Consider the following 25,403-nt stretch of genomic DNA (forward strand, 5'->3'; position numbering starts at 1 on the left):
CTCCTGTTCTTTTTTTTCAGGAGTTTCCTCAAACCATGAAGGGAAAATCCCATCATCCTATGGTCCAGTCTCTTCCACCAATTGCACAGTCTCTTCCTGTGCAATTGGTGTTGTAAAGACCATCCTTCTCCCTTTTTTCACTGATTGAACATTCTGGGTTGGGGTCCAGGCAACAATTTGAGTTTTGCGATATCGCGATAAACCCTGTTGCGGCTGCTACTCCTACAACATCTGGAACATAATTTGAAACTATATTTATTGGTGCAGGTGCAACAGGAAGTGCTAATGTCTGAGTTGATACAACCTGTGATACTGGTGCAGCAACAGTCACTATAGAAGCAGTAACAACTGGAGCAATTTACCTTTTGGGCTGTTTCAACAGGTGCAGTTATAGTCGAAAGTGCTGGAAGTGACCTCAATCTGAATAGTTTCCTTGTCAACATGAGCTGTAACCCCTGTGCCACTTGTAGTTGCAACATCTTCTGTACCTACTGTTGGCGCTATTTATGGTGGTGGACATGAGGACAACAAAGCATCTAACATGACATCCCCTGACTCCGTATCATTTTTTCTCATGGACTCCTTTTTTCACTGCTTTTTTCCATCCTTTTTAGATTTTTCTGTCGCTATTGGTGGATACATTCTAGCTCCCTCAACTACGCATTTCCTCTAACTCTGTTGTCCTTCAGTCCATTGATTATCTGCGTAATTTGTGCCGCTCTTTTTGCTCTATTATGGTACATTTCTATCTCTTTGGCATGAGCTGCTCACTCCCAAGCATTTAATGCCTCGTATTGTGTTGATCTAGGAGGTGGTTTCATTTCCTATAACTTTTTCCTCAAATCAAAGGTACCATATTGTGGAAATCTGAACGCTCTTTCATTTTTAGTGATCTTGTGCAATTGACAAAGCCACAAACATGTATGGAGCTGTATATTTGTTGCCATATAATTACCTGGCATACCTTCTGCTGGTGCCTCTTTACCCTCCTGAACAGGGACTCAAACAACACCTTTCATTAAAGTGTCTTAAAATATATGATGATTGCAAAGAAAGTAACAATAAATGAGAAATTATGGACTCAGTAAGTTTCTTTGTTTTTGTTCAATTTATAATTCTTTCCCAGCATAATCCTTTTTTTTTTGTAAGCCTAGAGCAGTTTAACACCTAAATATTTAAAAAAACCTAATGATTCGTCAACCAATCCCAGTGCGGCACTTCACACTAGTTGACCTATCCCAGCACGGCATGTTCTAACATAATTCTCACTCCTGGCAGCGGTTCACCCTCCTTTACAATTTTCCCAAAGACAAAGTTACACAAGTTCAAACAATCACAATAAACAACTTTTGTCAGCTCTGCTAAAGAGTTCAAAAGTAATTAGTTCACACAAGAAACGCATTGGAAAGAACACCTTCACACCTTCTGACTTTCTCACATGCACCCACAGATGAAATGTCAACCAGCGGGAAATCACCCTGAATTATATAGTTTCCCTTTTGCTCAATAGCTTCCACTAACACCAATCAATATTTGTACAATCCCTAAAAATGTATTTGTCTCTATTTCAGTTATGCAGTCTGATACCTCATGATCCTGCACCACAAAACTGTAGCAAACAAATACCACAACATACTATTTCTTAACTATCCTGTGATCTTGAACTACTCCAAGTCTGATACCAACTTCAACTGCTCAACATCATGTGCTTAGACTCAAGTACTCTATACATTTCTATCAAAATATAAGGCTTCAACACAATAACATAACTCACAAAAGACAATTGCAACACATAACCCTATTGATACTTCCACCACTGCAACCGCTTTCAGAACAGCGAACATCTTCAGTCTTCATATTCGGACTCTGGACTTGAGGGACAAGGGCAATTCTAAACTTGGGCAATTCATTTCAGCTTCTTCTCTCATGTGAGAATAATGGTCTTCTCATTCCACTTGAGGAAGTGGGTCTTTCTATATCTTAATCTTCAGGTATAATCATTAAATAACCCCCACCATTCGTCGTATGGGCCTTTGTTGGCTGACAAGGAGAAGTTCAAAGGAGCAATCCTCTACATCAAAACCATATAAACGTTAAAACCATTGAAGACTTTACTACAGTCAAAGAGAATTGTGTTTGAGTTAAAGGTTTTTTGATCAATTTGTTAGTCTAATTATTTAATGAAAAAACATTAGTCTTTTACGCTTCATCATTAGAAATGAATATCCAATAATTGATATTTCAACATAGGGAAAAATACAATGCTGTTTAGTGTGATAGGTAAAATGGAAATAATACAGCAAGTGTGTTCCATAAAGCAATTTCCCTAATCTAAGTTTTTTAGAAAGAAATAGAATTAGGTGTCAGTTCAGAAACCCCAATAAAGAGTCCTGAGGAGAGAATAAATGCATAAGCATAAATCCTTTGCACATCTAATAAAGGCCGTGTCAAGCTGGAAATTATTCGGAGCTATAAATCAGAGGTCCTCTAATAAAGCAATGAATAAACTCAAAGTAATCTCACATAAAGAGATGATCTCAAGAAACCCAGAGATGGCTCTCCAGAGAATGCGTGCGAGAGAAGCCTCTCCTAATCTAGGAACACACACTAATATAAACACAATATTCCCTAAATTGAAACAAGTTTTACATTCACAGCATCCAATACGATTTTAATAAACTCCTGGGAGTAGGTAAACTCCCCAGCTTCTCACATCTTCACAATGATCTACAGACACAAGTCCTTGAAAAGATATTTTGTTCAGATTGTGTGGTTCAGACAGCTCTCCCCATGAATTATCCTTCCTGTTTTCTACTCTCATCCCTGTGAGAACATCAGTGCCAGGTGTCTAATACATAACAAATGCCTACTCTATAACTAACAGAATGCTTCTGAAATGGTGCAGTATCTGCATTGAAGAGAAACATCTTGTACAAAACAGCTCAATATGGAAAATAAAATACTGGCCTTTCAATGCTTAAATATAAATCTTTAACATGGCATCAACGGTCAGGCTAACTTGTCAGGTTTTAGAAGTATACAAAATACCTCATAATGTACTAATTATGATTGCTTACTGCAAAATGTTTAAACCTTATGCGTGTATTATTTAGCAAAAACTCTTGCACCTTTAACTTAAATGCATTTTTATTTGCAAAAATGAAAACACTTGCTGTATCAAATGTGATCTTCATTCTAGTTATCAGTCTGGTTTTCTGTAGTTAGGTTGTCTTTTAGAATTGGTAGCAGGTGGACTTTAGACTATTTAGTTCACAATTGATTCTAAATGAATTTTACAGGCTCTGTTTCCTGGTCTGTCCTGTCACACTGAATGGGCAGAGGGGTGACAATTAGCCCAGGAAAGGTGGCACACTTGGCAACCTCATCGACTTCTATTAAAGGGAAGGAGAAAGAACCAGGCATTTAAGGGTACAGAATATATTGCCGCTGTAGTTGGTTAATCCTAAAACTTGTATAAACAGCTACTTTTTCAGTAAAAGTGAGATGGAAATGGAAGTAAAACTAATGGGGATTCGAGGCACCAATCTAGTTTTTAAAAAACTACCTCCTAATCGAAAGACATGTTGTGTCAATCTTGGCCAGAGGGCAGAAAAGTGAGGCCAACATTCGCTGAGCTCTGTGTATTCCTGTGGTTCAGTTTGCTGACCATGGACCGGAGTTCTATGGCACTTCCACTACATCTTAAGGATGGTGTAAGTTGTAATGCCCTCAGGCATGAGGTATCCTTACCAAACCAGTCTCCAGTTTCCACCTGCCAAGTTCTGAGTGACCTAAAGGTCGTTTTGAAATACTCACGCCAAAGAAGATCTCAGTCGGGACCTGCCATCACCTAGAGGGTCAGATCAGGAAAACTGGAGAACACGTTGGTCTGCAAAGATAAAGGGTCTCCTCATGCAGGGGTACCTTCCTCAGTGGATTCCTGCCTTCCGTCACGACCGCACTCTTGGATGGCCGGGTCTCCGATGAGGTCTGCATTGGGGCAACAATTTGTGGAATACAAAGCCATTTTAGGGGTTTACTGATGCACCTGGTCTTTAAACCAACAAAGAAGAGATTGGCACGGAAGCTGTAATATCAACAGAATGCATTTATTAACCTCACATGAGGAAGACTGCGTCAATACGGTACCCTCAGGCCACTTAAGGAGGTAGTACAAAGATTACAGAAACCATGGGCCTTTTATGCCCAGTTTATAGCTGAGTTAGCATGTAGCGTCATAAGAGGCAGTACAAGTGTACACACAAATAAAATTTTTACATATATGGACTAACAGAAAATACTTAGTCAACAAAGTAGGAGGAGTAACAGAGTTGCTGACATCAGTTAAAATAGCCTGAGAGTTACTCTAAGAGCAGGTGCATTCTACCAGCTAGGCCTTTCTGAGCATGTGCAGTGCTCTGGCTCAGTACTGAAGGAGTTAACTGTTACTGATGACTCAAGCAGAATACAAGGGCAGGTAATAGTGAAAAGGGTGAAGCACATTGCAAGCACATGGCTAACTAAAATGGCTGCCAAAACCAAAATAGCTTCAGCTGATGCGAACAGCCATTTCAGCTAGTTTCCACACATGGAAAAATCAAGTTGTGACACAATTTACAACAGGGGAACTTGCACTTTAACACTGAACAGGAGTGAGAAACTGTGCAGAGACATTAAACCAGAGCAAACAGTCGAAACCACCAAAAGATGCAAGGTCTAACACTGGCTTACGAGCAATCAAAAGACCAAAACAATAGTGTCAAGAGATCAACTTACCTACAATTGAGGCTTATCCAGCATAAGAATCTTGAGGATAGAAATGAACATTTAAGAGATACCTTGAGGCTCTCTGGACTGCAGCAATCACCCTTCAGAGTAGAAGCTGGAGTGAGGGTATATTAAAAACAGCAGCAATTAAAAATGTTTCTGTAGATGGCTAGACTTCTTTCCCTTCTTTGTATTGGTAGCTGTAAGGAAAGAGCTGTTTGACTAAAGCTCATATTTCAGTAATACGCTGCTAGAGTAATGGACAGATATGAGCGGAAATGTATTGGCAGAAATTGTCACTGCAATATATTGTTTTTGGGGGGGTTGTGTTGGTGTTGTAGTTCTATCCATTGACCTCAATTAGGGTCGCCAGGGTTAGCAACTGCTACTTATGACCTGCACACTAGTTCCTCTGAAAGAGCTCTTGCTATCCCTGGTCTTCGGATCTCCGATACTGCCCTTGCCACACCTGGCATTTGGAGGTCTGACATTTCTCTTGCTTACCCTAGTTTCAGGAGGTCATGAACTGCTTTCTGTATTGTCCACACCTTTCCCAAGCCCATCAATATTAAATAGGCAACTGTTGAGGGGTGCACAGAAAGAAGCCGAGCGGTCACCTGTCTGGTGGGATTGGCTGTGTTGGAGGGTGCACAGTGTTACTTCTGCTGCCTCTGGTGTTTTTGTTTAGGTAAATCAAAAGCAATGCTTTTATCAGTTTCCTCACTGGCTTGAGGTTCGTGTCCTGTTTAATTCCACTCCAGACACTAGCTTTCTGTGATAAGTTTGCATCCGTTCAGGTACATACACCAACATTTCAAATGCATAATTGGCTCATTTGAAGGGGGCGTAATATATTAGGAGTAAGGATGAAATTTCTCTCCTGTGTGAGATCTTGCCTACTGCTCAGGTTTGGTGTAAATCCATCCAGATGATTTTTCAGAACAGTTGGACTAAATGTCCAAGGGGATTTAAATGGGAAAAACAACGGTTTGCTCTCCACTCTTCGACCAAATCACATGAAACCTGTTTCAAATTTAAATGCATTGTTTATTTTAATTTTTTTAAGTTTTGTGTAAATCTTCAACTTGGTCCGTAGTAATTAATAATTAAAAGATGCTTTTCCTTTTGAACTGGAAGTGTATTAAACACAAATATATACTTTGGCCACTTCTGTAATGCTATAAGCAGGTCCTACAAGACTCATGTCATATTGTCCTCTGAGAATGTTTGTCTTGCGGGTACTGTCTCAATGATGCTTAATCTGATGGACTTGCCTTTGTGTGTTTAGCTAGCTCTGAGAGCAGGTAATGAAAAGGAAGAAGGCGAGACCGCGGATACCGTCGGCTGCTGCTCTTTGAGAGTGGAGCACATCAAACTTTACCCTGAGCTCGACGGAGAGATGAATGTGGTTGAATTTGATTTCCTGGGTAAAGACTCCATCAGATATTACAACAAAGTGCCAGTGGAGAAGCAGGTAGGAATAATTTTTGGCAGGTGCAGCGTTACCACCAGGTGTAGAGTTATTATTTTGTACACAATAGAAACAAGATGTATTGACCATTGCACCCCTCTGAAATAGATTTTCTATGGGAGTAAAGATAGCCTTCTATTCCTCGCCTCGCATCGCACCACCCCACACACACACACTCCCAGTACTTCCTAAACTGGTGGTATCTTTGGGTATGCATGACCAGTTACTATATTGGATACCTTGGCATACCCAGGTTATCCCAGAAGGTTTAAGAGCTTAGGATAATGCAGAAGCTAGGCAGCCTGCCTGTGGTGCATGAAGTTGATGGTACACTGACATTCCTGCCGCATGGGCCACCCTTAATGCATCGGTTAAGAATCTCAACAGTTTACAGGAGTAGTATTGTAGGAGGAAACACCAGGAGTTAGAAGAGGACAATAGCCAAAAATGTCAAACTTAGTCCTTAGAAGATCATGTTACTTAACAGATTGTAAAAGAACTAGGTGCTTATTTAGAAGCCCCTTGCGCCACCAGTACGTCACTATTTCCCATTGTAAAAGTGATTCCCGGGTAGTACAAGGAGCTTGTAAATAAGCCCCCTAGTTTCTATCACTCCCTGGTGCCCTGCCCCAGAATAAACAAAGACAAGAATGCCCCATCTATGGTGTAAAACAAAATGGGGGAACTCTTCTGGGGGGGTGCAGAAAAAATGTTAAGAGACAACTCTGGAGAAAAAAAGAAGAAAAAACAAACAGGAACCTTGTGGTGTATACCAAAATTGTTACAGGCCTCAATGTGGTAATGGGTCATTCTCTCACCTGGAGGTACCTCGTTTGGTTATCTAAGATCTTTAAGAATAGGATTCCTCCGTTTTCTGCCAAGAGTGTAGACTATCACTGAAAAATACACACTAGTTGGGGCTCAGAAATGGTGGTTCTCCAAACCGTGTTAAGGTTTCTGGTCAAAGAATAGGTCATTAGAATTTAAATCCGTCAATGAGCTAACTATTAATCAGAGTCAAGCTTTGACTGGAGTGACTGTTTACTTCAAGTCTAAATGTACATTGAAACAACGGTATGAAAGTAAGGGGGCAAACAAGCAGGCAGTTGTGCAACTAAGTACAAAGAGATAGTAGCAGCTGATAACAAGCAGGAGCGGGCGGGAGGGTATGCGGGACAGAACTAAATAACAACCAAAAAACACTTACTGGGCAATCCGGCCACCACCTCTTCTCTGTCCTCTTCTTTCTGTCTCTGCTGGCTGCAGGAAGAAGCAGGAAGCCCCCGTGCTCTTAGGCTCCCTATAGCCAATCACAACTCAGCAGTGAAGTTGTGATTGGTCTGAGCACTGAACCATGGCGTTCAGGTGGGGACTGGGAGCCTTTACATGTTCCTCAAACGGCTTGATAAAGCAAGCATGGTGGGAAGATAAAAAGTGCGCACAACTGTTTGGCTGGTGGGAGAGGGCCCGCCTAGCAGTGAAGTGCACTTAAAGGAGTGCAAACCACTACTATCCCTACTCTGGCCAGCCCCGCCCCAAGAACCACTGACTTCAACATGAAAAATAAAATACCAATGTGTTTTTTTGTAATTTAGTCCCATCACGCAACCCCCTTCCCCCGCTCCCGATCGGTAGCAGCTGCTACAGGATCTTTGTATTTAGTTGCAAAACTGCCTGCTTGTTTTCCCCCTTATTTTCATACTGAGGTTTGCAGGGGATTCTGGGTATGAAAATTTGGGGGAGCCACGCAAGCCACACCTTTCTGGACTCCACGGGTGTCTAGTTTCCAGAACTGTTTAGGTTTGGTAGGATTCTTCAAATGGCTGCCAAGCCTGGGACCAAAAACTCAGGCAACTCATAAAACAGGTACTTTTGTGATCAATAATGTTAAGTCTCCACAGTAGGTTTTGTGCCACTTCCTGTCACTGGGACTACCCACACAAAGTGAGGTACCATTGTTATCAAGAGACCGAGTGGAATGCTGGGTGTTAGGAAATGTGTACTGGCGCAGTGATCCTACACCGATCCCACGCAGAAATCTGAGGAAAAGGGCTTCAGCAAAATTTGAGGTTTTGCAGGGCATTCTGGTTAAAAAGAAATGCAGGGGGAACCGTGCAAGCCACACCGCTAGTCAACGCATACCGCAAGCCAAGCGCTATCCACGCTCATTGCCTGCCAATTACCATCTATGCACATTGCCAGCCAAGCACCAGTCCACACACATGGCCAGCCAAGCATAGGTCCATGCACACTGCCAGCCAAGTGCAAGTCTACACCCACCGCCAGCAAAATGCTTGTACACCACACATGCCTTTACTACACATTGTTTACCACACAATGTCTTTACCACACACACCCTGACCACGTCTTTTCCATGCAAGGTAAGTTTTCTAAAGGTAAGTGTAAACTCGTGTATATGTATATGTGTGTATACACAGTCGCCATCCTAGAGTATATACTCTCTTATACAATCTAATGTATTTCATACAACCATAAATTGATTACTGTGCGAAATTAGAGGGTATATCACATTAAGTATTGGAAAATACCAACAAAATATAGCCGTGGATCGGCTAAGGTCCCTCTTCAATCTCTCCAAATTATTGGTCACTCTATCCATTCAGAACAGAACACAAATTGATTGAACAACATAAACCACTCTGATCGTGGTATTATGCATTACTCAAAATCAACATCAAGGTCAAAAGCGAAAATAGAATCCAAAACAGAAACAAAACCATAAATTGCAAAGATGCAAAAGTTCCAATAATGTTAGTAGTAATTACATGGCTTGTCTAAAGTTATACACAAGAAATTCAGTTATAATAGTTGTCCAAACAATTTCATATATTTCATTTCACCCCTGTTTGGAAACCTCTATATGTCCCTATATCTAAGGTCTACACACTGGGGCAAGATCAATCCTCCTCCGTGTATAACCAGTTCATATCAGATCTTAATGCACATCCAAACACGACAGCATGTCATAAAATTGTCTATCTTATAGAATCTTTTATAGTTGTTTGTACTTCACTTTCCTAAATGGACTGCCACCTCTTCCCCGCTGTTCAGGCCCCTAGGGTGTTTAGTAGATAGGTCTATGATGTATCTTGACTCAAATCTACGGAGCCGTCTCAGCCGGTCCCTACCCCTGACATTCAGTGGTACAGAGTCTACTCCAAAGTATTGTAGTTTACTCCTGTCCCTTTCATGTAGTTCTGCGAAATGTCGAGCCACCGGGTAGGCCGGATCCGCTTTATCAATGGCTCGAAGATGTTCTAATATACGCATTTTTAGTTGGTTAATAGTGCTCCCAATGTAGCGTAAGCCACACGGGCACACCAAACAGTAAACTGCATAGGTGGTACTACAGGTAATGAATTTCTTTATTCTCATTGTTCTTCCTGTCTCCACTATGTCATATGTCAGGACTCTTCAGCTAGCCGCACAGGCCTTGCAGCGGCTACAGGGGTAGAAACCCTTCAATTCCCGTAAAGTGTTTGTTTTTGAGATTGGTTTCTCAAGATGGCTCCTCACCAGCATATCCCTCAGTGATCTATCTTTGCTAAAGGTCACTAGGGGGTCCACTGGTAGGTCATCCCACAGCACACTATCCGTCGGGAGAATGTGCCAGTTTTTCCTCAACATAGCTCTCAGATCATTTGCCCCGGATGAGAATGGGGTTATCATTCTAAATTTCCCTTTATTCTCATTACCCTTGTTTTACAGGGTTTCCCTCGTAGGAGTTCTTTTCTCGGGACCCTCCTCACCTTGTTAAGAGTGCTTTGTAGCAACTCCTTACCATACCCTCTAAGGCTGAATCGTGCCAGACATTCTGAGGCAGCAGCCTCAAAATCCTGGTCCCTTGTGCTGTTTCTCTGGAGTCTTAATAATTCTCCGTAGGGTATGCTTTTGACCAACTGCGATGGATGACTGCTGCTGGCAAAAAGAATAGTATTGCCAGCAGTTTCTTTTCTGAAAAGTGCAGTTTGTATGCGACCATTATCAATAAACACCTTTAAGTCCAAATAATTCGCTGCCACCAAACTAATGGACCCTGTAAGGTGTAAGTTGTAATCATTGTTGTTTAAAATTTTGATATAGTCTTCTGCTGTACTCATTGCCCCCTTCCATACAATGAATAAATCGTCTATATAACGATACCAGTGTACAACTTGTCCAATATCCTGCCCCACCTTACAGCTCCTGGGCACCTGCTCCTCCCACCAGCCAACGAATAAACTCGCATAGCTGGGGGCAAAGCAGGTGCCCATCGCCGTCCCAGACTTCTGTCTAAACAGTTGTTCATTGAACAGAAAGATGTTATTGGTAAGGCAGAATTCTACAAATTCCAAAGTCCTCATAGTATGTTGCGCAAAGCGCATTTGTCGTCGGTCTAGATAGTGTCGGACCGCATTCAAGCCATGTTGGTGTTCTATACATGTGTAGAGGCTTGTAATGTCCAGCACCATCAGTAGGTAGTCAGAGTCCCAAGCTATGTCCTCGATTTTGTTCAGGAAGTCCTTTGTGTCCTGTACATAGGACTGTAAATTCACTACAAAAGGGAATAAGATGTTGTCCACAAATCTGGACATATTCTCAGTCAGGCTATTGATCGAAGAGACTATCGGACAACCAGGTGCGTGAAGGTTGTTTTTGTGAAGTTTAGGTAAGTGATAAAATGTGGGGGTTAATATTTCGCAGAAAAAGGTGTTCATCTCTGCCTAGCATTGAAAAGTCATACCATTTACGAATCAAAGCGTTGTACTTCTTGATATTTTGATATTTTGTTGATATTCGTCATTGCTACTCACTGCATAATATCTCTCATCCGATAACTGCCTCGTGAGAATAACGACGTTTCCCCCTTTGTCTGAGGGTTTCACTACGATGGTGTCATCATTCGTTAGGTTTTGCAGTGCCATCCTCTGTGTATCTGTGATGTTATGGCTGTTTATTTTTGTATTTTTCCTATACCTTAGCAAGTCGTTGTTCATTGCCTCAGTAAAAACATCTACAGCATCCCAGGGTGTTTGTGGCACAAAGACAGAGATCGGTTTAAAATGACTTTTGTCCCTCTCTTGGTCTACTCCCAGTAGTATTGCTCGTTGCGCCATGTTCAGAGCACCCCTGTTGAGGTCTTGTTCCATTCTCAGGTCTTCAAGGGCTTCCAGACCCGCCGTATCCACACCGCTAGGTGCATCAGTTGCTGTTAACCTGACACCTTTTTTCGTTAGATCTTTCGTGTGCGGTCTCAACTTAAAATATTTGTGCAGTTTCAACTTCCTAGTGAACCGGAAGAGATCAATGCGTGTCTGGGTGTATTCGAGACTACTGCTTGGGCAGAATGTAAGCCCTAAGCTTAAAAGTTGAGTTTCTGTGTCCGTCAATGGCCTCTCCGTGAGATTGACCACTGTCAGATTGGTCACATCTCTCTTATGTTGGTCCATTACTTCTTCTTGTTGCGGCCGGTCCAACCAGTGGGTCTTGTTTTGCCTCTTCCTCTTGCTGCCGCCTCCTGCCCTTCTGGTTTTCCTGGTGTAGTTTCGGGGGGTTTGTTCTTTCCCCCTCGTAGCCATGACTTCCTGATTACCTTGAACTCGTCGTGAAAAGGAGTTGTAGTTACACCTCCCCTGACACCCTGTCGCATGTTGGTGTCCCGCTGGTCATCACTGGAGTCGTTCCCAGTTACCTCTGATTCTGAGGTTGCTGTGTCCGGGTCTTATGTTATCCGTACGCCATCACGGAGTGCTTTTCTTGGAGCATCAAACTTCTTTGCAAAAGTCATTATGCGACCTTGTAAGTAGTCATTTTCATCGCAATCATACTTTTCTTGCTTTCTGACTTTTTTTTTTTTGTTCATATTTGATTAACTGCGCTTTCATCTGCTCCTTGAGTTCTGTTACTTTCTCAGTTTCTTCCTCTTTATCAAGTTTCTCCTCAATCACCGTGACCTCAGCTAATGCCTTATCTCTGTCACTCCAGGCATATTTCACGAGTATTTTTAGAGTTCCTTCACAATACATGGCTGTATGTTCCGCCCAATTCGTTAGTAATTGTGGGTCAGGGTGTTCATATGATGGCACAGTATATACCCTCAGGCCTCTTGGCACCCGGTGCTCTTCAATGTAGCTTGAGACTTGTTGCCTCCCACCACTTGCGAACCTCACGTTCGTATAATTTCTCCAATTTAAACATGCTGTCCTTAAGTTTACTGTTTTGTGGCTCTGACGCCTTTGCAGTTGATTCAGACGGCTTCGCCCGCTGTTTGAACATATCTTTCACCGCTGCGCGGCGTTCCGTGTCTGAAAACATGTTGTGAGCCGAGTCAGACTTCTCAATTGCTGCTCCCCTGTGCTTTGGATATATATATATATATATCCAAATCACATAGTCTCCTTGGTGAAACAACAATCCACCGCCCCAAAGTTACTTTCAGCAGAATTTATTTTCGGTAATGCAGGGCTCAACGCGTTTCGGAAAACAAGTTCCCTTCGTCACCATGACCAAGGGATCTTGTCTTCTGAAATGCGTTGAGTTGTGCATTACTAAAAATACATTTGGCTGAAAGCAACTTTGGGGCCGTGAACTGTTGTTTCATCAAGGAGACAATGGGATTTGGAGATTTAGGGGCTTGCTACTCCGCCAAGGCCCACAGTCGTGTTGGGTTTGATGCGAACAAGTGACTGGGATATATATATATATATATATATATATATATATATATATATATATATATATAATCTCAAACAAGAAGGTTGCCCCACATGAAGATGCCGCTACGTAGAGTTGAATGCCTTTATTTGAGATTGACAGCACAGCAGGTAAGAGTCCCACTCTTCATAATCGAGGCCCAACGCGTTTCGAACAGCTGGTGTTCTTGATCACGGGCAGATGAACAGAGAGTGGCAGGCATGATAAGGAACACCCTGATAAGTATTTGAAGACCTGCCTCTGTGGGCGTATGCTGCAGAGCATTCTGGTAATCGTAGTTCTTCACCTTTACCCCGGTATGGGTGCCGCCACGGATTATGAAGAGTGGGACTCTTACCTGCTGTGCTGTCAATCACAAATAAGGGCATTTAACATTTCGTAGCGGCATCTTCATGTGGGGCAACCTTCTTGTTTGAGATACAACGCTACCCACTGGGGATATAATCTGAAAACTTGGGTCCAGACTCAAGCGACCCACTAGCGAAAACTACAGCACTACGAAGTCCAGCATGCCATGCGAGTGGATACGCCCAGTTGGGCGGGGACTGATTATTTAATGTGGTGCTGTGAAAGTGACTGAGACTGAACTCCTTCAAAAGCCTACAGCCCTTGATGAAGTGATCTACACGAAACACGTCGGGCAAGACTGAATGCATTGCGAAGTTCTTTTCTACTGCCTGCAATGTAATCTCCATTAAAGAAGTTGGCTAAAGCAAATTACCTGCGTGGGCTCCTTACTACAGGCAACTCTGTTGGTTGGATTTTTGCCGCGCAGCCTGAGCCGCGAGGGAGGCCTTGCTGTACCGTTGTACAGTCCTGCTGTGGCGCCACACGGCGTGACGGCGTTGGGAGCAGGTAAAGCCCAATGGTGGATTTCGACAAACATCGCTAGCGTGAGAGATGATACAACGCTACCCACTGGGGATATAATCTGAAAACTTGGGTCCAGTCTCAAGCGACCCACTAGGGAAAACTACAGCACTACGAAGTCCAGCATGCCATGCGAGTGGATACGCCCAGTTGGGCGGGGACTGATTATTTAATGTGGTGCTGTGAAAGTGACTGAGACTGAACTCCTTCAAAAGCCGACAGCCCTTGATGAAGTGATCTACACGAAACGCGTCGGGCAAGACTGAATGCATTGCGAAGTTCTTTTCCACTGCCTGCAATGTAATCCCCATTAAAGAAGTTGGCTAAAGCAAATTACCTGCGTGGGCACCTCACTACAGGCAACTCTGTTGGTTGAATTTTTGCGGCGCAGCCTGAGCCGCGAGGGAGGCCTTGCTGTACCGTTGTACAGTCCTGCTGTGGCGCCACACGGCGTGACGGCGTTGGGAGCAGGTAAAGCCCAATGGTGGATTTCGACAAACATCGCTAGCGTGAGAGATGATACAATGCTACCCACTGGGGATATAATCTGAAAACTTGGGTCCAGTCTCAAGCGACCCACTAGGGAAAACTACAGCACTACGAAGTCCAGCATGCCATGCGAGTGGATACGCCCAGTTGGGCGGGGACTGATTATTTAATGTGGTGCTGTGAAAGTGACTGAGACTGAACTCCTTCAAAAGCCTACAGCCCTTGATGAAGTGATCTACACGAAACGCGTCGGGCAAGACTGAATGCATTGCGAAGTTCTTTTCCACTGCCTGCAATGTAATCCCCATTAAAGAAGTTGGCTAAAGCAAATTACCTGCTTGGGCTCCTCACTACAGGCAACTCTGTTGGTTGGATATATATATGAATATATATATTACCTACTGGCGGTCGCCAGTAGGTATATATAGTTATAATTTTTTCTCTATGGGATTTTTGAAAATTCTATGTCTAATAACTTTGGCGTTTGTGGACGGAATTGGCTGAAATTTTCAGGAAAATGGAACATTTTGTTTCTGAGCAGCCCCTGAAAATTTGGGGGGGGTTCGTTAAGGGGGGGCCGAGAAAAAAGGGGGGTCCCAAAACGCGTTTTTCCCATGTTAATTTCCATAGGGCGGTTGGCCTCACTTTTAGCCCGAACGGCTGAATGGATTTGCACGAAACTTGGCAAAATTGTAGGGACTGGTAGCCCGATGTGCCTTTGCTAGGTCTCAATATATGTGCTCCAGTGGATTTTGAGAAATTAACGTTCAAAAAAATATATATATCTGTGACGGTGTCCCGGGTAGCGCTCCGTTTCGCGTACTTTTCGCGTTACGGAGCTTTGCGAAGCGAAGCTGATTGGCTCTCCGGTGTCTGTAAACATTCCAAACAGTCCGTAGCGGCCGCCATCTTGTCTCTCGGTAGGATCGAGAGACAAGAGGAGGCCAAAGCGAAGGGGCAAATGACCATAAGGGGGCATAGTAGATCCTCCCTGACCCCCTAGGTTTGATGTGGAGGTTTTAAAAGGGCCCCGCGGGGCAAAAAAAAAAAAAAGAAAAACAAAATCGAACGGCTGAATGGATTTGCATGAAACTTGGCAAAATTGTAGGGACCGGTAGCCCGATGTGCCTTTGCTGGGTCTCAATATATGTGCTCCAGTGGATTTTGAGAAATTAACGTTTAAAAAAAGATATATATCTGTGACAGCGTCCCGGGTAGCGCTCCGTTTCGCGTACTTTTCGCGTTACGGAGCTTTGCGAAACGAAGCTGATTGGCTCTCCGGTGTCTGTAAACATTCCAAACAGTACGGAGCGGCCGCCATCTTGTCTCTCGGTAGGATCGAGAGACAAGAGGAGGCCAAAGCGAAGGGGCAAATGATCATAAGGGGGCATAGTAGATCCTCCCTGACCCCCTAGGTTTGATGTGGAGGCTTTAAAAGGGCTCCGCGGGGCAAAAAAATAAAAAATCGTTTTTTTTTTCCGTGGGGTGCGCCCGGTTCGCGTAACGGGAAGCGGACTGGGGAGCGTACTACAAGGAAACAAGAATGATTGACTTTTAACTTATTGTATGTTTATAGACTTTTTTTTTTCTTTTTTTTCTGCTGAGTGACGTCTCGGCCTATCTCCACGGGATGCAGTCCCTACCATCTCGGCGTTTAAGCCAAGGGGGACCGGTAGTGTGGGAGAGATAACGTCTGTTAACGTTCGATTCGAAGGAAATCAGGAAGTGTTGATAAACATTGTCTGCGCCATCTTGCCTTTTTTCAAATGCCACACTTTTGTCGTGCACACCAGCCATTTTAGATGCCTTGACCAGACCCACTCTCTGCACGCTGTCGATCCTTAGCATGGCTCCCCACCCTCGCAAGCATCTCCCCCAGGCACTGGTCTCCCCCGCTCTCTGTCTTATGCATGGGCAATAAACCTCCCCCCATCTGCGCTGCTCTTCCCTGAGAATCACACCCTGTGCCCGCCCGACACCTCCCTTTCGCCCTATTCACTACCGCACCCTCTGAAACTCCTCTTCCTCTGTGTCCGATTGTCCAGGCCGGTCCCAGGCTCTCACCTAGCCCTGCAGATGTAGTTTATGGCCCCAGCTGTAAAGAATCACCCCTCTTCAAAGGAGTTACAGTAGATCAAGGCCCCCACCCGATGAGATCCGTCACACCACACGCGTTCCTACTATCTGAAAACCATCCTGTATTGTGATTGGGGAGGGGACCGAGCCTGAAGCGGAAGATTCGAGGGATGCCTCTTTGTACATCAAAGTTTTTACAATTATGTGTCACATTAAAAATATATAGCACTCCAACAAAGTAGTAGGATTATAAAACTTTAATAACTTATAAATATATGCAACGCAACAAAAACAGTAAAAACATTTAAACATTTTTAGGAAAAAAGAAGCAACAATGGTCAGTAGCTGTGTTTTGTGCGAATAGTCCCAAGGCAGCACAACGTGCTGAGTTCTGGACGGCACCCAGGTGATGTTGCCTGGGTGCCGCACTGGTTTTGGGTATCCTACAATGCAGCTCCGAAAAACGGCGTGGGGCGTCCCGGGGGGTGGCCTCGTCAGTAGCGGTCTGTTGTGCGAATAGTCCCAAGGCAGCAGAACGCGCTGAGATGTGGATGGCACCCAGGTGATGTCCAGTAAGTTGCCGCACTGGTTTTGGTATCCTACAATGCTGCTCCGAATAACGGCGTGGGGCGTCCCGGTGGGTGGCTCGTCAGTAGCGGTCTGTTGTGCGAATAGTCCCAAGGCAGCAGAACGCGCTGAGATGTGGATGGCACCCAGGTGATGTCAAGTAAGTTGCCGCACTGGTTTTGGTATCCTACAATGCTGCTCCGAATAACGGCGTGGGGCGCCCCGGGGGGGGGGGGGGGGGGGGAATGAGGCGGCGTGAACGGGCCTCCCCAGGTGGAGGCTCGTCTGCTGTAGTGGGGCGCCCCTTTACCATTTCAGTTGCCATTCCGCCCGCTTTTGGTACACTGTGCCAAAATCCGCCATTCAGCTGAGTTGCGCCCACTCTTGCGGTGCAGCGATAGGCGGCTGCCACAGGACTCTCAAAATGGCAGCAGGCTCTTTCCTTTTTGGGCCTGGTCCACTGAAATGGCCCTGGGACACCTTGGAAATCGGACGCTTGTCTGCTAGGTCTTGGACCCCATTCTCGAAAGCGTCCCCTCAGCCTTGAAGAATTCTACAAAAGTCTTGGGGGCCCCCGACTCCTGCAGGCTTCCGGTGGGGAGCGGCTGCCATGGTTGCTCGCGGAATGACCACGACGGAGCCACGAGATGGTGGTGCTTTCATGCTGACGCCAGCTACAGTCTGAAACATCCAGAAACAAGGTGGGGCTTTCATCGTTTGGGAAAAAAAAAAGTTTTCATCCAATGAAAAGTGTTATTTTTAGGTCATATGATCAAGCCTTCCATCATTAGGAAACCAAAAGTAAAATGAACCAATGAAAAGTTTTATAAACAAGTCACATGACCTGTTATGCGGCATAGGGTATAAAAAGCGTAGAAAATCCGTTGGCACGTGAGGCGGCGTCAGTAGCGGACCGATGTGCGAATAGGCCGAAGGCAGCACAACGCGCCAAGATCCGGATGGCACCGAGGTGGTGTCCACCAAGTTGCCGCACTGGTGTGGCCATCCTACAATCAATGGAAAAAAGGGGGCCCCTACAATGTACTCAGTTAGCTACTCGTAGGGAAGGTAAACTATGTAGAGAAAAAAAGTGTAGCAAACTCTAAGGGCATCGATAATCCCTAGATCAGAATCTGAACATAGTGATAGACCCTCCACAACATTCAAATAAACGTGTGCTGAAACAGTGAGTTTATACAAAAATTCTTCAATCTTTTTATTTTGATTATAGTATATTTTCTTGTTATTTTTGTCTTTTGTTTACATTTCATTTACTTATTCATCTCATTTTTCACACTTAAAAAACATTTATATATAATACATAATGTTCAAACAAAGGCAAAAAATTGATTATTTACAACTAAAGACGTACAAAGACAATAAGTGAAAACAGAAAAATTACATATCCACAATTTCAAAAAACAAATAAACCCAGTGATATACGAGATATTCAGTCGTTGGAATAATTGATGAAGGCAATGCGGTTGAATAGAACTACGCGCGTTTCGGCCCAAGGCCTTCGTCAGGTGACCGTCATTCGTACATTTTATATAAAATAGAAAGAGTGATATAACCTAAACAAACAAAACAAAGACAGAAAAAATATAAATATATCAACAACTCATACATACACATTAATTTCAGCTATTTACAATACAATTTCAGTTTCTGTATTCGAGGGTCTATAACATTTACAGTACAGATGCATATATATATATACAGTGTTAACATCTTAGTGCAACCACTCAATTTAATTTAAGGCCAGACCATCTAGTTATTTACTTTATACATGCCAGGTTACATTGTGGGTGATCATTTATCAATATTGGCTAAACTAAGTATACTTATATTAAAATGGTCACTTAGAGTATATACATTTTTATTACACTCCTAACTATGATAGTTTTTCTGAAGGGTTCCCAGGCCAACAGCTCCATATTACAGAATGGTGCTTCAAAGAGAAAAGAATCTAGAAAACAAGATAGATGTAGATATAGATAAAGTACCTATACACTCACCCTAAAGTTACCCTTACTAATAAAATAGGATACACACATTTTTACTTACATAATTGTCAAGGTGTCAAATCAATAAACGAGAGACTTCGCTTCCTATGGCGACAGCTTTTATTTCATTTTTATATCGAGTCTGATATGCTGAAAAGTAGACATGCGATCTTGTTTAGATACTAATGTTTTACCATATACTATTAAATACTCTCTTAACTGCTCTACATTAAAGATATACCTGATTTATTTCTGCAAGATGACTTTCAGCGCACTTAGTCACGTGTTGATATTAGTAAATCAGGTCAATCGGCGATAAAAACGTGTCTTTTGGATTTTTGTTCCAGTAGCCTGACTCTGAATTAATGAGAGCAAAAGGGATTACTATTTATATGTCATTTCACCTTTCCTTTATTTTAATTTAGAGTCTGTTCACACTCTATAAGTTTGACTGCACTAAGGCCTATGGCAAATTATTATTATTATATCACAAACCCCATCTTTATCAAATAAGGTCTAGTCCGAACAGCAGTGTAAACATAATTACAAATTGCGCACCAAAGGGATATCCTAACAGTATATATCCTAATTGCCTCACAAAGGTCGTAATTTTAACAGGGCGGTAATTGTGTAAAAAATTATATTCTGATTTTGTATTCAAAGTAGGAGAACATAACATACATATAGATGACGCTAATAGTAAATCATTGTGAATATGGCTAGATAACCACATGCATTGCATCCAAAAAGGTCCCATAAGGACACTTTGCAGGAGGTGAATTCCTACCTCAGATATCCAAAGATTATTATTTGAAATCTTTCAAGGCAACATCCTATTTTTCTAATCGTATTCCAGCAAACACCGTCAAATGTCGTGATCAGTTTCTTTGTAGTAAATATGCACTAAAAAATAGAACGACACCATTGTACTAAACATAGTAATAATGAAAATAGCCTCTCTAATCCTGTCTCTTGAAGCCATTACCTTGACGCAGTGACGCCGATACATATGCTGGATATTTTAATGTGTAAACACTGTAAAGGAAATAAAAAGAAGCCACTATTGTATTAAACATAACCATAGTGTAAATGGCCACTCTTATCCTGTCTATATGTCCCATTACCTTAGCGTATTGATGTTGGTGAATCCGCCAGATATTGGTTCACGTGGGGCAGGCTTCCCATAACCTAAGCATAAGACGGATACAATGGAATCAAACCTAATCCCTTATCTAAAGCCAAAGTCTTGTCACGCCGAAAAGGGTTTCGCTCGGATTTAACGCATACCTTCGTCTTTGGACTCTCGTGCGCTCGGACGGGGGTTCTGATCGGTCGGTGCTTCTGATGTCCGCGATCTAGACAAACTGTGTGATTTCCGGCTATATATTCAAAAAAGCGCGCTCTCATTAGCCCGCACTGCATACCTGACAGCTGTTACCAATTGCAAGAAGGCGCGGCTCGATGACATCTTACAAATGAGTCACGAGTCATACTCCCTAACACGAGATATCGAAAACAGACTACTCAGGGGTTTGAGTCATAACGTTTAAAACCACCGGAGCAGCTGAAAAAAAGACTTTTATTTGTCTTTTGGTAATAATCTCACAGAGCGAAATATATCGCTTAATTCAAATGCAAATAATGTCTGAAAGCCACATATTTTAACTGACAAAACATTAACCTCATTGTTTTACAGAAACATGAATTAAACAGGATATGTTTATAGCCAGACGATATTTAATGTTTGGATGAAGTGGCATATGTACTCTATGCATCAATTTAGTGCGTGATGGACATTGTCGTCACTAGGTCAAACACTATATTTATGATATTAATCGCCATGAATGTGACACCAGATCGTCAAAAGGGTCACACAGTGGAACTCAGTAATTTTAAGTACATGTCTATATTTGAGATCATACCCTGATAATATTGTTAGAGGATTGCTTGCTGCCATGGAATTTCGGAATTAAGGCCTGATTTAAAAGTGTCCAAAGTGAAAATCCAAAACACTTCACGTTTGCGACGAATTTTGTCTATGTTAATGCCGGCTTTAGCCACAATTTTTTCTAAAACTACCCACTGGATATCTTCAGGTTTGTGGTCCTTATCTAGATAGTGTGACACTAGAGGGGCATTTATTTTTCGTGTACGAATCGCTGACTTATGTTCCGTGATTCTTGTACATACAGAACGCGAGGATTCACCAACATATCCTTTATTGCAGGGACAGATTAAAAGGTAAACAATGTTGGTAGTTTTACAATTTGTCATGGTTAACAAGGGAATAGTTATATTGTTGATCGTAAATTCTGCAGTTTCAATAGTTAGTGGGCAAATTTTACAAATTCCACACCTATGATTTCCAATCACTGGAGCCCCAGTGATGATATCTCTTTGGCTCATGGCCTTCTGAGTTGGCATCCTTGATCTGACCACTATATCCTTGATATTTTTGTTTTTCTTGTAAGCAAAAAGAGGTTTATTTATAATCTCATTTCCGCTTTTGTTGACATTAAGGATATGCCAATTCGCATACAGAATTTGTTGGATTTGTTTATTCAACATGGAGTGCCTAGTTACGAAGACTAAACTGGCATCCCGTTTAACATTGGTGCCTGTAAGGAGATGTTGACGGTCGTAATACCTAGCTCTTTTGAAAGAGTCCCGTATCAATCTGTGCGGATAACCGCGTTCTAAAAACTTCTCCTTCATTACAGTAGCCCTCTGGTCATAGTCCGTCAATCTGGTACAATTCCTCCTCAGTCTCAGAAATTGACTGAAGGGAATGCTATCTTTTTGTGATGAGGGGTGGAAACTACTGTAATGAAGGAGAGTGTTACGTGCTGTCGGTTTAGTAAAGAGGTCCATGATTAGCTTTCCTTCATGATGTTTGATATTCAAATCCAAAAACTCAATTTCTGAGTTACTCATTTTCTCCGTGAATTTTAAATTGGGATCACAGGCATTCAACCAAGATACAAATTCTTGTAGAACATCCTCGTTATCATCCCAAATGAAAATAATATCATCAATAAAACGTGACCAATAAAAAATCGATTCAAAAAAAGGTGCAACCTCATTAAAAATAAACTTCTCCTCAAATAGAGCCACATAGATGTTAGCAATTGTGGGTGCACACGAAGCGCCCATACTGACTCCTCTGATTTGCTTGTAGAGTTGCCCCGCAAATTCAAAAATGTTGTTGTCCAGAATAATTTGGAGGCAGTCCAGAATACATGACATATTACAGTCAATGTTAAAGGACTCAATGAACCACTTGGTGGCTTCCATCGCCCCTTCACAGGGAATATTAGAGTAAAGGCTCTCTACGTCCAGTGTTACCATCCACTGACGGTGAGCATTGAACGAGGTGCCTTCAAACTGAGTAATTACATGTCTGGTATCTTTAATATGACCTGGAATTTTCTCTATATGTGGACGCAAGATAGCATCTATATACTTTGAGATGGGTTCTGTCACACTTCCGATGGTTGTAACTATCGGACGAAGGGGGGGATCTTGTTCGTTCTTGTGAACTTTGGGGATCCCATATATACTAGCCATTTTTGGGTTTCCTATATTCATATAGTCATGCTCTTTCTGACAGATATCTCCATTACCTAAAGCTTTGGAGATTAATCTGGTGATTTTATTTTTGATGATACTTGTTGGATCTTTAGTGATTCTAGAATAGTATTTTGTATCACTAAGCATGTTTACCATTTTTTCGATATAGTTGGTGGTATCGAAAATGGCTATGCCCCCTCCCTTATCACAACTTTTCACAATTGTTTGAGTTGATTCTTTCAGTTGTAATAATGCTTTGTGTTCATCAGTAGAGATATTGTAGGGGGTGTGTGGTATATACTTAGTGATGTTTTGTAATTTGGAGCTGACAATTTTTTCAAAAATTCCTATTTCCGGATCAACTTGATCCAGAGACGGAGTAAAAATCGATTTTGGTGACAAACCAGATCTATTAGGTTCTGGTAACTCACATTCTTGATGGGAGAAAAAGTTTTTTAATCGTATTTTCCGGAAAAAGCTCATCATGTCATTGAATAGTTCGAACTTATTCAAACCAGAGTGGGGGACAAACGAGAGACCTCTCGAGAGTACTGCAAGAGTCGCTGAGTTGGTATTATGGCTACTCAGATTGAAGATAGGTATTGTATTCATTGTCTCCAATACCTTGCATTTCTCGTTTCTAGATATCTCTCCGTATTCTGCTGATTGTCCTGGAATTGGGGCTGATAGGGACCCTGTGGTTGATATGGTTGATTCGGTGGATATTGTTCTTGTGGTGGATATTGTTGGTTGTATTGGTATTGTTGTTGTGGCCGATATTGGGATCGATAATTCGTTCTCCAATTTCTTCTCGGTTGACGTCTCCCTAAAAAAGGTCTATACCCTTGATTGGATCTGAAACGATTACCCCTCGGTTGAAAAGGTGGCATACTTGAGTTACTTCCTGAATCTGAGGAGTTGGAAAAAGTGGAATAGTTTTTTGATCTTGAATCTAAAGGGGTGTTATATTCTAGGTCATTATCACTTACTTGGGCATAGAAATTATCGGCCAGGTATGGATATACTTTTTCCATACTAAAAAAGCGTAAATCTTTCTGTAATTTATCCATTTTGCGCTTAAACAGATAGTCACTATATGAATTAAGGTCCATCTCTACATCTTCTAACTTTTTTTTGATATCGGTGATTATTGTAGAGTTTTTGATCTTGTCCTCAAGCTCTGAAATTTCTTTCGCTAATTCATCTAGGACCTCTCTGACCGTTTCCACTATAAGCATCATGTGGTCCCTCGAGCATCTGTTAGAAATGAGGGACCAACGTTCAAGAAAGTGCTTTAAGTGGATAAATAGACCAGGGATGTTTTTTATCTGGAGACCCTGTGGGATAACTCCTGCTTTTAAATAGTCTAGAATAAATTTTCCATGTAACTCAGTTCTTTTACTTTTCTTTTTAAGGGCCAATAGTTTTAGTAGATCTTCACATTGCTCATTGTTTGATGTGTTTCTGGTATCAAAACTTACCGAAGAACCTACCATAGAGGCAAATTCTTCATCACTAAAGCCATGAGATTTAAGTGTGGCCATAATAAATACGATAACTAGATTTAGTATCAATGGAACGATGAAACAACAGAGGGTGAAAAAAATAACAACAAAAAAATAGAAAGGAAGATACAAGTATATAAAAGACGGAACTGCTGGCTAGAATACCCCAGAACACCATCAAAGTATTAAGGATGAGTGAATTATACAAATAGATCTGGCAAAAAGAGACTGTGGTAAACACTATTCGATGTTCTATTGTTACACACGAAACAGTTACTTATATACTGTGACAAAACAAAGGAATGATATAAAGGACAAAACCCCTCATGGACTGGCCATGAGTATAAATTCAATGGAAAAAAGGGGGCCCCTACAATGTACTCAGTTAGCTACTCGTAGGGAAGGTAAACTATGTAGAGAAAAAAAGTGTAGCAAACTCTAAGGGCATCGATAATCCCTAGATCAGAATCTGAACATAGTGATAGACCCTCCACAACATTCAAATAAACGTGTGCTGAAACAGTGAGTTTATACAAAAATTCTTCAATCTTTTTATTTTGATTATAGTATATTTTCTTGTTATTTTTGTCTTTTGTTTACATTTCATTTACTTATTCATCTCATTTTTCACACTTAAAAAACATTTATATATAATACATAATGTTCAAACAAAGGCAAAAAATTGATTATTTACAACTAAAGACGTACAAAGACAATAAGTGAAAACAGAAAAATTACATATCCACAATTTCAAAAAACAAATAAACCCAGTGATATACGAGATATTCAGTCGTTGGAATAATTGATGAAGGCAATGCGGTTGAATAGAACTACGCGCGTTTCGGCCCAAGGCCTTCGTCAGGTGACCGTCATTCGTACATTTTATATAAAATAGAAAGAGTGATATAACCTAAACAAACAAAACAAAGACAGAAAAAATATAAATATATCAACAACTCATACATACACATTAATTTCAGCTATTTACAATACAATTTCAGTTTCTGTATTCGAGGGTCTATAACATTTACAGTACAGATGCATATATATATATACAGTGTTAACATCTTAGTGCAACCACTCAATTTAATTGCCCTTAGAGTTTGCTACACTTTTTTTCTCTACATAGTTTACCTTCCCTACGAGTAGCTAACTGAGTACATTGTAGGGGCCCCCTTTTTTCCATTGAATTTATACTCATGGCCAGTCCATGAGGGGTTTTGTCCTTTATATCATTCCTTTGTTTTGTCACAGTATATAAGTAACTGTTTCGTGTGTAACAATAGAACATCGAATAGTGTTTACCACAGTCTCTTTTTGCCAGATCTATTTGTATAATTCACTCATCCTTAATACTTTGATGGTGTT

General features: G+C 41.8%; 1 protein-coding gene across 1 annotated transcript in view; it reads left to right on the top strand.

Annotated features, from left to right (window-relative positions):
- Positions 1 to 25,403, top strand: part of LOC144799696 (DNA topoisomerase I, mitochondrial-like) — a 1,324,061-nt gene that overhangs the window by 1,190,244 nt on the left and 108,414 nt on the right. Inside the window, exon 23 of the mRNA XM_078671191.1 lies at positions 6,056 to 6,241. Coding sequence (XP_078527317.1) covers positions 6,056 to 6,241 — 186 coding nt within the window. The remainder of the gene's footprint in view (positions 1 to 6,055; positions 6,242 to 25,403) is intronic.

Source organism: Lissotriton helveticus, chromosome 12, assembly GCF_964261635.1.
Source record: "Lissotriton helveticus chromosome 12, aLisHel1.1, whole genome shotgun sequence".
Classification (NCBI taxonomy): domain Eukaryota; kingdom Metazoa; phylum Chordata; class Amphibia; order Caudata; family Salamandridae; genus Lissotriton; species Lissotriton helveticus.